The 13510-nt window shown below is 31.6% G+C and overlaps 2 protein-coding genes across 2 annotated transcripts in view; both read right to left on the bottom strand.

The window, feature by feature from the left end:
- Positions 1-2149, bottom strand: part of LOC112038498 (amino-acid permease BAT1 homolog) — a 10239-nt gene extending 8090 nt beyond the window's left edge. Inside the window, 13 exon segments of the mRNA XM_065772417.1 lie at positions 14-82; positions 84-180; positions 183-270; positions 700-713; positions 716-760; positions 763-867; positions 870-878; positions 980-1114; positions 1117-1221; positions 1327-1339; positions 1847-1939; positions 2044-2067; positions 2123-2149. Of these exon segments, the coding sequence (XP_065628489.1) occupies positions 14-82; positions 84-180; positions 183-270; positions 700-713; positions 716-760; positions 763-867; positions 870-878; positions 980-1114; positions 1117-1221; positions 1327-1339; positions 1847-1939; positions 2044-2067; positions 2123-2149 (824 nt within the window).
- The window catches only part of LOC112038509 (uncharacterized), a 34531-nt gene extending 31173 nt beyond the window's left edge, over positions 1-3358 (bottom strand). Inside the window, exons 1-2 of the mRNA XM_065772389.1 lie at positions 2889-3358; positions 2500-2759 (exon numbers count right to left, since the gene is read on the bottom strand). Coding sequence (XP_065628461.1) covers positions 2500-2532 — 33 coding nt within the window. The 5' untranslated portion in view covers positions 2533-2759; positions 2889-3358. The remainder of the gene's footprint in view (positions 1-2499; positions 2760-2888) is intronic.
- Positions 3359-13510: the final 10152 nt, after the last annotated feature.

Here is a 13510-nt window from a genome sequence, read left to right as displayed (position 1 = left end):
TGAACTCATATACCACAGAAAAATATGGCACAGCAACCATCCCAAGCAAATAATTCCTCCAACTCCAGTACCGTATCTACTCTAAATACTTGGTAAAATATTCGGCAATGGCATAACCACCAGCATCATTGTTTTTCATCTAAAAGGTATGATATGTTGTCACTGCAAAGGTGATGCCAGTATGTAACCCCATCCAACAATAACAGATATCCCAATGGAACTGATTATTCCTCTTGGCCCATTCTTATCAGCACTCTTGGTTTCCTCTGTCTAGAATTAAAATTCACAGGAACAGTAGGATTTAGTTACAGTTATATGATTAATGTTAAGTCATCAGCAGAAAGAAAAGGCCAAAACTCAAAGAATTGGGACTAAGAATGGCATAAATTCCAGATACCTTGTTTAAGATTCTGTTTATCTGAAATAATTAACTGAATAGTTTATAAGCAAGTAGAACTGAAAGTAAGCACCTGATTTCATTTTGGATTCGCATTACAAGAATGACTAGCCATACTTGAAAACTAAAACCATCTGTTCAGAGATTTTGTTATTAAGAAACTGTTCATTTTATTGAGTAGTGTCATGGGGTCACCCAATAAAAGTTTTGAAACTTCTCAGACTGTCAAGATCAACACTTTTCTTTCTGGTTCTGAAGGCAGTGATTTTATTTGAAGGGATGAAGAGAACAGTGCAATTTACCATATGAGCAGAGCATCGTACCCGGTTAGGGTATATTGACTCATTAGAAGTCCCAGAACAATATGTATACTTTACTGTTGATTCCCTCACCATTATCGGTGTTGAAGTGAGTGAAAAACAAACTTGGCACTAGCCTCTCCGTTGCGACAGAGGGAATGAGAATCATAGAACGAAGACACCTGAGGATGCCGAGAAGCATTAGAGATCCAAGAAAGAGATTTCCATGAGCAATACCATGGGAAAACTTGAAAAGGAGAAATGGCAAGGAAACTCTTCATACCTACTAGGTTCCATGCAGCAGCTACTTGTCCAAATAAAGATAACCACGTGATAGGAAGACTGTTGATAATAGCATGTAGGAGTAAAATTGCCCCATGGAAACAAATAACAACATATTTGGATGCCACATATCCCCTCCATTGTTTCCACCTGTGCTAAGTAGAATTATCACTGAAATCAGCTGTGCAAGTGAGTAATCTATACTTGTTGTGACAGCCCACTGCAAATGAAAAGGTATCCAAATCAGTTAAGAGTTCTTAACAGAATATATCAATCCAAGACAAGCTTGACCTCCTAGTGGATTTTGAAGAACTGAACTCCAGGACAATGATGCTCAGTAATACTGACCAACAATGTTGACCTGCATAAACATAAAAATCATTTACTGGCATCAGAAGATGTGATTGCAGCAATTCAAATTCCTGTATCTTATGATGGCTTGACCAGCTGGTTCAACAAAATACCTAAAATTTAGGCTTAGTGGCAACAAAAAACAACGCTGACCATCTCTTTTTTTAAAAGATGTATGACATTGACTAATCACTTTTCACTCATTGTTCAAATAAATATCAACTTATGACAGACAGTGCATATTGTAACAAGCACTGTAATTACAGGTTGTGAAAAAAAAGAGATAGCAAACAACTAGTGTTGAGCACATTTTAAAGTTCGCTCAATCACCTTAGATCAATTGAGTTTCTTTCATTAGAAATAAATTCCCTGCATGGGAAGTTGGCACCTTTTTCACAGCCCCAAAGGAAACAAAACTAGAGTGGCAACCAAGAAGAAAAAACCAGCATAATTTAAGATTGGGAAGTTATGAAGGACAAAGACTTTAAGCTCATATGGAATTAATGCCATGGTCTACTATGATTGAAGCTTTAGCATTGACAACCCCTAGGAATTGATTCCCTGATAATTGAACTAAACGCCCCTCGAGGTCATAATCAGAATCAGATGCCTGTTTATTAAGACAGCTAATGCAAATCAAATCCTGAGAATGCTTGCTGATGATTGCAGGTGGTTGATGATGACCTTCCGCCTAGAGACTTGCATCATGCTTACCAGGAGTGTAACAAATACGCAGACCTGTTGACAAAGAAAGGAAGTCTACACTCTAAAGATAGAGCCTTTTGTGGTTTACCATTTCCCCATGAGGACAATAGGCCATTGTTGGCTTCTCACATTTCAAATATGTACCCCAATTGTACATTCTTTCATTGATCTAATCCTAGATCCTTTTCTACCCACTTCCTCTAAAACCCCAATAAAAAGTCAACCACTACCTTATTCTAAGTATTGCAGATCTCATGAATTCCTCAACAAACATAGAAATATACAGCAGCAACAACAACAACAATTATACTAAAGGTTAGTCCGAAATCAAAGCACTTATTATGTCAACTAAACAGTGGTGATAAAAGCAATTAAGGTGTCAAACCAATTTATCTTTTTTCATTCTTCTTATGATTACTGCAATTCAAACCAACAAAGTAAGTAACTTTCTAAGAAAATGATTACCAGCCAGTTATCCATGAGGCAAAGGGTGCCCATCCTGGGCCAGCAAGCTTTGCACTCCAATAGTAGAGACCACCAGAGGTTGGTAAGAGGAACAAATCTCACTCATAGACAACCCAACAATCATGGTGAACGCACCAGCTATTAACCATCCATAAGCTAAAGAAACTGGCCCACCATAGGTTAGCCCAGTGTTGTAAAGTGTGGTTACACCAGTAAGCACAGAGATTATAGAAAATGAAAACGCAAAGTTCGAAACCACCCTGCAATTCCCAATAACCAAACCCATAAACCTCAGTGACCCACTTCAAGTTTTGCTATGAATTGAGGACCAAAGAGCAAAACAAAGCAAAAGAATGAGAAACAAGAAAAGGGTAGTTGAGAAAATTTACGATAGATCACGCTTGAGCTCTTGTTTGTAGCCAAGCTCATGAAGCCTGGCATGTCCTGAATCAACAGAAACGCTGCCGTTTTCAATACCAGTAACCATCTTCTCACAGCAGAGAAGAGTCAGAAGAGAAAAAGAGGAAGCAAAAGATTGAGTTTTGGTTGTTTCAGCCAAATGTTCAATCTCTTTCCTTCCTTCTTGGAGTCTCTCTTTCTCTCTTCCAATCTGTATCTGATAGACCGATACAATAACTCTGGATCTTTTAATACTAATTTGAATGGTGTGTGAGAGAGAAGCAAAGTCAAACGCGTGGAATAAAGAAATGTATGAATGTGTGTGTATATATTGGCACTGTAGCGACTATAAGCACAATTCAATGGTCAAACAGAGCCGCCAATAATATACACAAAGTTGGAATCTTTGATAGCTGGAGAAGAAGGTGGTGGTGGCGACTGGTGAATGACTATATACGTGCTTTGCTTTGCTTCGAATCTCGCACATGTATTTTGATGATTTCCTGAATTTTCGTATCTAAATTTAAATGTAGGCATGTTGACCTTTCTTAATTATTATATTATAATACCGGTAATACCAGATTGTTTCATAGGCTTGATACTATATTCTACGGATAAGGTTCTAACACATTTTTTTTCTTTTTTTGGTAAACTATATCTTTAGTCCCTAACTTTTACACTATATTTTAATTTAGTCTCTAACTTTTTAATTATGTCAATTTGACCTTAACCTTTCAATGTCATGTCAATTTAGTCCATGATATTATATCTTAGACGAAAATTGCTAACACAATAAACAGCTAAAATAAAATTTAAGTTTATTGTCTCATCAACATAGCTAATTTTTTGTATTGACCATTAGACACGTCATAAATTTTCATCCAAAAGATAACAGTAGAACTAAATTGACACAATACTAAAATATTAGGGATCAAGTTGAAATATAGTATATAGAATATGGACCAATTACGTAGTTTACCCTTTTTTTTTAATTTTTTTTAAGTCTTAACAGCTAGTAGATCCCAAAGGACAACAAAACACTTTTAAACACAGCTAGTAGTGTCATAAACACACATGCTAAAAAATTAATGGATATTCGATACTTTTTTTATAAAAAAAAAAAAAAAATTTGGAGGCATAATTCATTTTGATTGTGTGTTATTTTCTTGTTATTTAAATACAGTTTGATTTAATAAATAAATAAATAATATATATATATATATATGGGAAACGCTAACTGAGGGCTCTCATTAATAATCTATTTTAAAAAAAAATTTATGAGAAATGAAAAAAATATAATTAATATTTTGACAACTTTTTCATTTCTCATAAAAATAGTAATAAAACTTTCTTAAAATAAATTATTAATGAGTGCTCTAAGGACACTCGTTAACATAACCCTATATATATATATATATATATATTTACACATACACAAAGACACCATTTTTTTTTAGAAAGGATATGTCTACAACATTTTTATAATAAATCCTAAGTGGCAGGTTGTTACTGGTTGTTATTGTTAGGGCAAAAAAATAATCTTAGTGTTAGTTTCAAATTTGAACTAATAACAACTAACTACCTGTGATTTGTTGTAAAAATATTTTAAAATTATTATAGACGTAGCAATTTTTTTTTTTTTAGGACAAAGACATCATTTAATGGGAATTCAATGAATTGTGTGCACATTTCAATGACATGTCTTTTTTGGCCTGATTGCAAAAATACATGATAATAAGATAATTTATTGCTTTGACGTCCTACTTGTGTGGGAACACTGCAATAAAAGGACCACATGCAAACCCTTTCTTCTTAATATTAAAAAAAATAAAATAAATAAAAAAAAAAAAAGAAAGAAAGAAAAAAGAAGACACTTTGGGGCTTTGGGCTTTGTCCGACCTCTTCAAGGATAAGATTCACAAAGACACAAACGGTATATAGACCTCTAGTTCTAGACTTTATAGAGGATTCTGGTGTTGTACCATTTGACAAAGCAGTAATATCTTTTACCTAAAATAGAACAACAAATCTTCTTTTTTGAGAAACAATAGAACAACAAATCTAGTGGCAACATATTTGACAAATTTTTTTTTTTTCACAATTGATAATGGCTAAATCATCACTATAGAATAAACTTTTCCTGTTAATAGATTTACTTTAAAATGTTAAGGATCCTTATTGGATGATTCAAAACAAATTATCATCAACTATAACATCACTTGCATTGCAATGAGCCAATGACCAATATAATACAAAGACATAGATATAATCTTTTCTCAAGAACAATTAAATTGAACTATATGATTTATTGGTCAATGCAACTATATGATTGACTAAAGTAGAAAATCTTAAGAATGAATTCTGCCAAAGTTTGGTCCTAAAATATATATTTGGAGTAGTCCTTTTACTATGAATGAACCCTACTATTTCACTAGGCATTCAAAACACCAAAACAGTTATGGACATGGTCGATGGTCCCAAAAAGTCAAGGATTGCCTGTATATTGTGGATCATGAGAGAGAGAGAGAGAGAGAGAGAGAGAGAGAGAGAGAGAGAGAGAAAACTAATTACCACGTTCACCAGGTGGATATATGACAGCACATTGCATAGAAATTTCATATATGAAAGGTAGAAAAATTGTAAAAATTGACTTGCATACATTTCAATTTGTATGGAATAAGTTTGAGTTTTCATTTCCATTTTTCAATGGAGTTATCATTTTCTTCACGTTGATATATTTTGAGACACAATGAAAATGGAAACTGAATCTCTAACTGGATAATATATGGCGTGATGAAGTTTTAACTTTTAATAAACCTTTGCCCCGAATTGTAGGGGGGGCTTTTTGGTGTGGTGTGTAACTTTTGTCATTAGCTAAATGTAGGGTAGACTATTTATATCACTTTAAGTATTCTCATACCGTCCAAAACTATTTTTTTTTTATTAAATTAAGTATGGCTTTCTTTAGATAAACTCTAATTAAATTATGTTTAATCTTTTATAATATCTAAAGAATGAAACTCCAAATCAGATTCTTGCACAATTCTACTCTTGAAGTTGAGATTCATCGAATCCCTAAACTTAGGCACAACTCACATGCTTCTTTTTCTCCCTCATTGATACTTGACAGCTTAGCTTACACGAATGTGGATTTGTTTACTCCACTCTGCTTATTAAATTGCGATTTTATTGTCTATCTTTAGTACCTACCAAATATTAATGTACACGTTTGGATCACATAATAATAGAGAGCACGAAAAAAAAAAAAAAAAAATAGAGAGCACGAAAGAAAAGAACACAAACACACACACACTTTCTCCTTCCCTCTAATTGGGTTACGAGAAAGTAATATAAGTCTATATTTATAAACGAAAAGCAATCACAAGAAAAAGGACAAGCAAACAAAACATGTTTCAATAAAACTGTCACGCCAAAATTATGTTTTTGAAGGACTATTAACTTTCTCATTGGATTATGGTTGTTACAGTAATTTGCATCATACAATTGATGTGATGATTCATAAATTTACTTGTAATGTGTACAAAGTTTAGATAATGAGTTGTTCTTTACTAAGATGAAGTTCATGAACAAAGCAATAATGAGTTTCAATAATTTTAAAGGAAAAATTGGGCCTTCAGAATATAATTTTAGATCAAATTAATCTATTTGAGAAATTTATTTCTTGAATATGTCTTATAAAGACATGATTTTGCACAAGTGTGAGATAACCTACAATTTTGGACATAGATTTATCATTCATGTGAAAGGAATGAGCGCTTTTACTTGTAAACAAATTCAAACAATAACGAATTACTACATAATAATCAAACTATTAATTTTCCATCATTAAGAGAATATCACTCAATTTCCATCGTTAATGGGATATACCACACTTGTCCTTTAAAATCCATAAACCTTGTACGATTGGATGATCCAAAAAAATTGGGCTTGGGCCAAATGGAATGGAAAAGCTAGTTTTACCCATAGGGTCAAGACCTATTCAATACTTAAGGCACTTCTTGGGTCGTGATCCCAATTATCTATTGGGATCATAGACTGCCGTCATAATTGGGCTATGGTCCTAATTGGGCCATGGACCAACAAAAATATGAACTTCTAGTTATGACACTAACACAATAGTTCAGGATTTCAACTTATCAAATTTAATAGGTCTATATTGTAAATGCTATGTAAGAGCTCAGCATTGTTAAGATTAGATATTTTTCTTTATCCTCAAGTCTTAAAACCTATATTCAGAGACTCAAAAAAGATCACTTGGTAAACTAATTTCAACCCAATGTCATATTATTATTTCTAGTCATTGAAAAAGATAGATTTACCCCCCAATTTTTCCTAGAATTGTAATGCTAGTAAGAACGTCGTAACCCAACCCAATCCCAAACAGTTAGCTTAATGATTATGGTTTATGGGTTTGGAAATGTAATAACTAATAGCCCAACCCCAAAGGCCAAGACAGAATATGAACTGAGACTGAGAGTATATAAACTTTAAAAATTATATGTAAATCAAATAAACTAATTAACTGAATGTCTAACAGGCCCTAAATGTCATTTCAAAATTCCAGCCTACCCTTTTTTTTTTTTTAAGAGAGATTCTAAATTACTTAGTGTTTTAAGTATTTAATTCATTAGTTTTTTAATCTTCAATTAATTAAGATAAACATGCTACAAGACGAAAAGGGAGGAAGAAAACCTAAAAAAAAAAAAAGAAGCAAATAGTTATAATTTATTTACTCATATATTATGATTACGCGTGCATAATAGTTTACGTCATTTCTAATAGCGTGTATGATATGGTTGATTCTGGCATTTCCCACATAGTCAAATCATATTGAAAGGTATTGTTTTGGATTGTATAGTAGTTAGTTAACCAGCTCACCAACAAAAACAAATAAACTCAAGAAGTAAAAATTTAAAAAAGAAAAGAAAAGAAAAGTCAACAATTGTTTTTAGCATTGACTATTAAGCGCGCGTTTGCATTGGGCGTTTTGTCCAATTCGTGTGTTTTGCATTTTTTAGTGGGTCTTATGATTACTATTCACTTTTCTACCAAATTCAGCAAAATACAGATTTTTAGGTAAATTTAGGTCCTACAGTACTATTTACACTTTTAAAAATAATTTTGCTACAGTATTTTTAACAATAAATTTTTAATTTTCGGTAAAATACCGGTATCAACACACTATTATTACCACATGTGACACAAAATACAATTATACAAAAGGATAGGAAACAAACCGTACCAGCCAGTGATCCAAGAAGCAAAAGGGCCCCAATCGCTGCCACAGAGCTTGGCACTCCAAAAGTAGAGCCCACCAGAAGTTGGAAAAGCAGAGCAAATCTCAGCCATAGAGAGACCCACAATCAGGGTCAACACTCCCACTATGGGCCATCCATACACCATTGTTAAAGGCCACCAAAGGTGAGGCCTGTATTGTACATTGTGGTCAGGCCTGTGAGTACTGATACGACGGAGAAAGTTACTGAGAAGTTTGCTATTGCTCTGCACAATGCAACAACAAACAAAGTAACAAAACCCATTACTACATTTGGTTCCATTTCTTCTATTTTAGATTCCACAGTACATTTTAAACCTTGTACATAGCTTTTTTTGATAAATCCCCAAAAGGGTATGAAATAAAGTGGGGCTCGAATAGTCTAATTAACTTGAAGTTACTCTATGACCAAAACCATTACAAAATGTGTTCTTTCATTTTCTAAAGTTTTGTTCGGAACTATACATCTTGTGTATCTAATGTAAGGTTTACACGCTGTAAAAGATAAAATGTATATATCCGATGAATGAAATAGAGTTATAATCGGGTTATTATTTTATGAAAATTGAAATACCTATGCATGAGAGATTTCTCACATAAACTAATATAACAAATGTGGGTGCTGAATTTAAAAAAAAAATTATAAAAAAAAGAAGAGAAAAGAAAAGAAAGCAAGCATACGAGAGGCCACGAGTGAGTTCTTGCTTGTAACCGAGCTGTTTCAAGCGCACATCATCGGAAGAAATGGTGTCTCCTTCAGCAAGAGGGTGATAGGAATAGGGTCCTCCTTCTTCTGCAATTCCAATTCTGCTGCTATCCATTTTTTCTTTTTGTCTTGAGAGTCTCGGATTGATTGTAAGCTCTGTGACTTTGATTTTTGTATATATATATATATATTTTTTTTTTTTTTGATAAACTTGTATATATATATATAGCTACCTCTGAAGTCTGAAGTAATGGTTTGGTGAAAAACAATATAATATATATATCTAATCTAACAGTCAAATTTTGTAGTATAAAGATTTCAAAGAATGGGAGATCTTTGACAAGTTGGTTCGAAATTTTAGATGTGGGACCAAATTTATATATAAAATAAGATTCAATCTCCCTCTATTATTCTTTGTCAGATTGGCAGTAAGATAATTTATCTATCAACTGCTTTTGTGGTGGCAGTTTCTCTCTATTTAGTATATTTGCCAACTGCGAAGTAGACTTGTACAAAATATTTAATGCCCTCATATTTTAGCTTGATTTTTTTTAAAAAAAATTATCTAATTCTCCTTAATTTTTGATAGTTTCAAAACTTTGGATCTGGAAAAGTTTTAATTAAAACTTAATTAAAATACGTCTAAAACTTATGCAGCATTAAGAAAACCTGTCATATGTATTACAAAAAGGTGACATCTCCATTAAATTGTTTGTGTTTTATTTTTAAATTTTTTAGTTGTTTTATAAGCTTTCTGTTAGAATAATGTGGCCCAACATAATATATATATAATGCCTTTATTATTAACAAATAAATGTTCAGTTTCTTATGAAATTATGCAATATTTTTATGATGTAAGATATTGATATATTGAAATAGGTCTACTTGATTTAGTAGACTAAGATTATGAATTCATTTATTATAGTCCTTGACTTGACCATATCCATCATGATGTAGCCTATTCTGATAGGTACATTGTTGGATCATGATGGAAAGGAGGTGCAAGTTAAAATTGCTCAGACTATGGAAGACAATAAGGGCTAGTCTTTCGATGGTCAGTGCATAATAATCTCGGAAGTCCTTCCATAATGAGATTCATGCACGTTGAGTGTTGGCTTTAATAAATCTATCGTGTCAATACCAGTAACTTGAATTCCTATTAAAGGTGTTGTCATTATAGTAGTTCTGGATATGAACGATAGATGTATCTATGTATTAGCATGGAGTTACAAAAGTAATAACACATTAATGAACTTCTTCATTAATGAATCTAATTAATAAAGTTGTTTATTAACAAATGTAACATTTCTGTTACATGAAGTGTTATTACGATAGGAAGGATTTTATGGCTGGTCATGTCCTTTCTGAATATTATAAATATTGTCAAGGCCACACTTGCAAGGGGGTGTGAAAGAGAAAATAAAGCTCTTATTAATCCTGACCAGCTGGGGAGAGCATCCTGATTGCTTGTGAGGTCCTTGAATAACATAATCTAGTATGTAAATTTCTCACATCTTATTGTTGATTTTTATTGCATATGCACATGATATAATTGTTAATTGATAGATGTATTATATTTGTTTCTCTTGAGTTATTACTTTTTAAGTATAATTCCAACACTTTCTTTCTTTCATTATTATTATTATTATTATTTATGTTTAAAAAAAAAATTACCACATGTAGGATTTAATTACAACCCTGCGGCTTCTGTTATTTTAAGTTGACAAACAAGCGAGTTTGGAACTTCGGATTGGCTTATTATTGATTGCTTATTTTCTCAAAATGGGTGTAAGTATAAGGATTTGTATATATACTTACAAAAACCAAAACTTTAAAAAATTGTATATAAACAAATAAATAAATTTAAGAAGATAAAGTCCAATTTATCCCAGTATATGCTCGATGTGGGATTTATCATACATTCACACACATCACACAATCAATCAAATTGGGGCATCACATTATATCTCCACTAAAACAAACCTCTATATGCTTAATATATGGATTCTTTGAATTGCTCCAATACTTGAAAGGATCCATCACTAGAAAAGTTTCACTAATCCTTCATGAAAATAAGTGTTTTGGTGCTAAATAACACGACTTTTATATTATTGAGAAGTAGAGAAAGTCTAACCATTAACAAACTTCTTTAAAATGTCCTTCAAATATCCAAAATTAGAACTTATTTCTCTTTTTTGTATGTGGCTTATCATGACAAACAGATAAAGTTTCTTATCTTGTTGAAGAAAACGTCACCATACCATATAAAATGGGTAGGGACTTGTTGTAGCGTGATGAAGTGCCCTTTTGTTCAAGCAAGTCTAACCATCTGCTTCAAAATGGGTGGAGTACCGTGATAAAATTCTCTTGATCAACTAAAACTTTTCATTTTTTTGAAAATGGATGAATGTTCTTGTTTACTTGGAGGACCACAATTTGACTCCCTTTAAAAATAGGCCTGCGAGTGCAATGTTAAATGTCATAAAAAATTTAATTATGTTTTCCTTATCACTAATTGGTTTTGAGGTGAATTGACATAACTCATAGTCCGATAACATTTTTTTTTTTTAATTCTTATATAATATCAATTGTTTACCACCTTCCCAAATAAGATGAATATTGTCATAAGAGTTGTTTATTGCTTATGCAAATGCAGAAGTCAAAAGCAAATTTGTAGCCTTTCTTCCGGTCTTCTATTCTTTTTTTTTTTTTACTTGTTTTCTTTTTTTCTTTTTTTGGGAAGATCTGATGTTGGAGATTATTTTGAGCAATGTTTTGTGATTTTTAAGGAACCGTTAGACCCATGCCCGGTTTTGAAAACTAGGCGGTTTGACCGCGGTTTGAAAGGTTCACTGAAAATTTAAAATTTTGATTTTGGTTGTTTAAAAAACTAGAATGATAGACGGTTCTTGGTTATAATGGTCCGACCGGCAGGTCCGGTTCAGTCCGAGTTTCAAAATCATATACATAGTTTGATAATTTTATTTTTATTTGTATAAAATGTGAATTTTGACAAGTTTATCTTTAAATTGTATTTTTTTTCTTATTCTCTTTATGCTTGCGAAGTTGAAAATGATCTAAGACCGACAATCATCTATAAAAGATATATATATATATATATATATATATAAAGTGTTGGTGTTGGATAATTATCTTGTCCTCTTTTTTTTCATGGGTCACCTTTCTTTTATAGACAAAAAAGTACTTATTTCTGGTCAATAATTACCCCCAATAAGACAAGGGAGTATTTATTTATTTTGAAAGTCTTTTTACATGAATGACGTGTGACATTTATACCACATGTAACCTCTATTAAAGATAAAGAGTTAGGGTTTAACTTCCGCTAACCACTCTCTTTAATATTCACATTAATTGCATTATTGCTAAAATTTACACTTAAGCATAATTTCTAGGTCAATTTACAATTATTAACACCACATCTTTTTTTTTTTTTTTTTTTTTTGAGAAAGTACTGACACCATATCTTGAGATCAGTAGGTGACCATTCTAAAAACTATACAAACACATTTCTTTGATTTTATTCCTTAGACCCACGTGTATCCTAGCGGATGCATGGAAATGCCCATGTGTTGGTGTTGCCATCTTGAATCCTTGATCCACTTAGGTGCATTGCAATTCATGTGCTACTGTAGTAGCTCTTATATAACCATTGCATGCCTTTTAATAATATTTTTTATCCTCATAGTTTTGATGTTAATTAAGACTTAAAGACCAAATTGAGTTTATTTATTTTCGTGATATATATTATACATATTGTGACCACCTCATACAATTTTTTTATTTTTGGATAATTATCCCGTGTGTGAGATGAAAAAACTGCACACCACTTAGTTAGATGCTTACGAATCCTAAATATTTGCATTAGAAAAAGGAAAAAAAAAAAAAAAATCCTCTATTCATTAGATACTTTTTTTTAAGTCCTCCTCTCAATCTGTTCATTAGATACCATTAAAAAAAAAAAAAAAAAAAACAAACAAACAAACTTCGTTGCATCAAATTGAATTCACATATTAATTTCCTGGTATAGACTGTAAATGCTTTGACACTTTCTATGTATTTGAATACGGATAAAGTTTAGCTACAAAATTGATTGTAGCTTAAGATTATAATTTTACTCAATAAAATAAACATTACTACATATTTTGAAAATCTAATCGTTGAATTGCATGTTCTTTATGCTTTTAGTACACATGTAAAATTTAATATTATTTACTATATGATTTATAAGTTTATATTTTATGCATAATTTTAAATTACAAAAACTTGTAATTTAAACAATTTATTGATGACATAGTTATTAACCTTTAATTTTCTAGAAATTTTGCAAGTATAGAGGATATAAGAAGAAAATGTAATTCAATAGTAGACTTGTTAAAATTCACCTCTAATAAAAAGATATTGAATAAGGTTGTAGCTTAAGGCTACAACTAATTTTGTAACTAAACTTTGTTCTTTAGATATATTTCTTCATTTTTTATTCTTTATTTATTTACAGAAAATTAAAATTATTAAGAAAAATATATATGCTTTTTAAAAAAAAAAGTTTCACTTCACAACTTTGATTTACAAACTTACAATTCACAAATAGC

Source organism: Quercus suber, unplaced genomic scaffold, assembly GCF_002906115.3.
Source record: "Quercus suber isolate HL8 unplaced genomic scaffold, Cork oak 2.0 scaffold_58, whole genome shotgun sequence".
Taxonomy (NCBI): domain Eukaryota; kingdom Viridiplantae; phylum Streptophyta; class Magnoliopsida; order Fagales; family Fagaceae; genus Quercus; species Quercus suber.
This window is presented reverse-complemented; position numbering and strand designations above follow the sequence as displayed.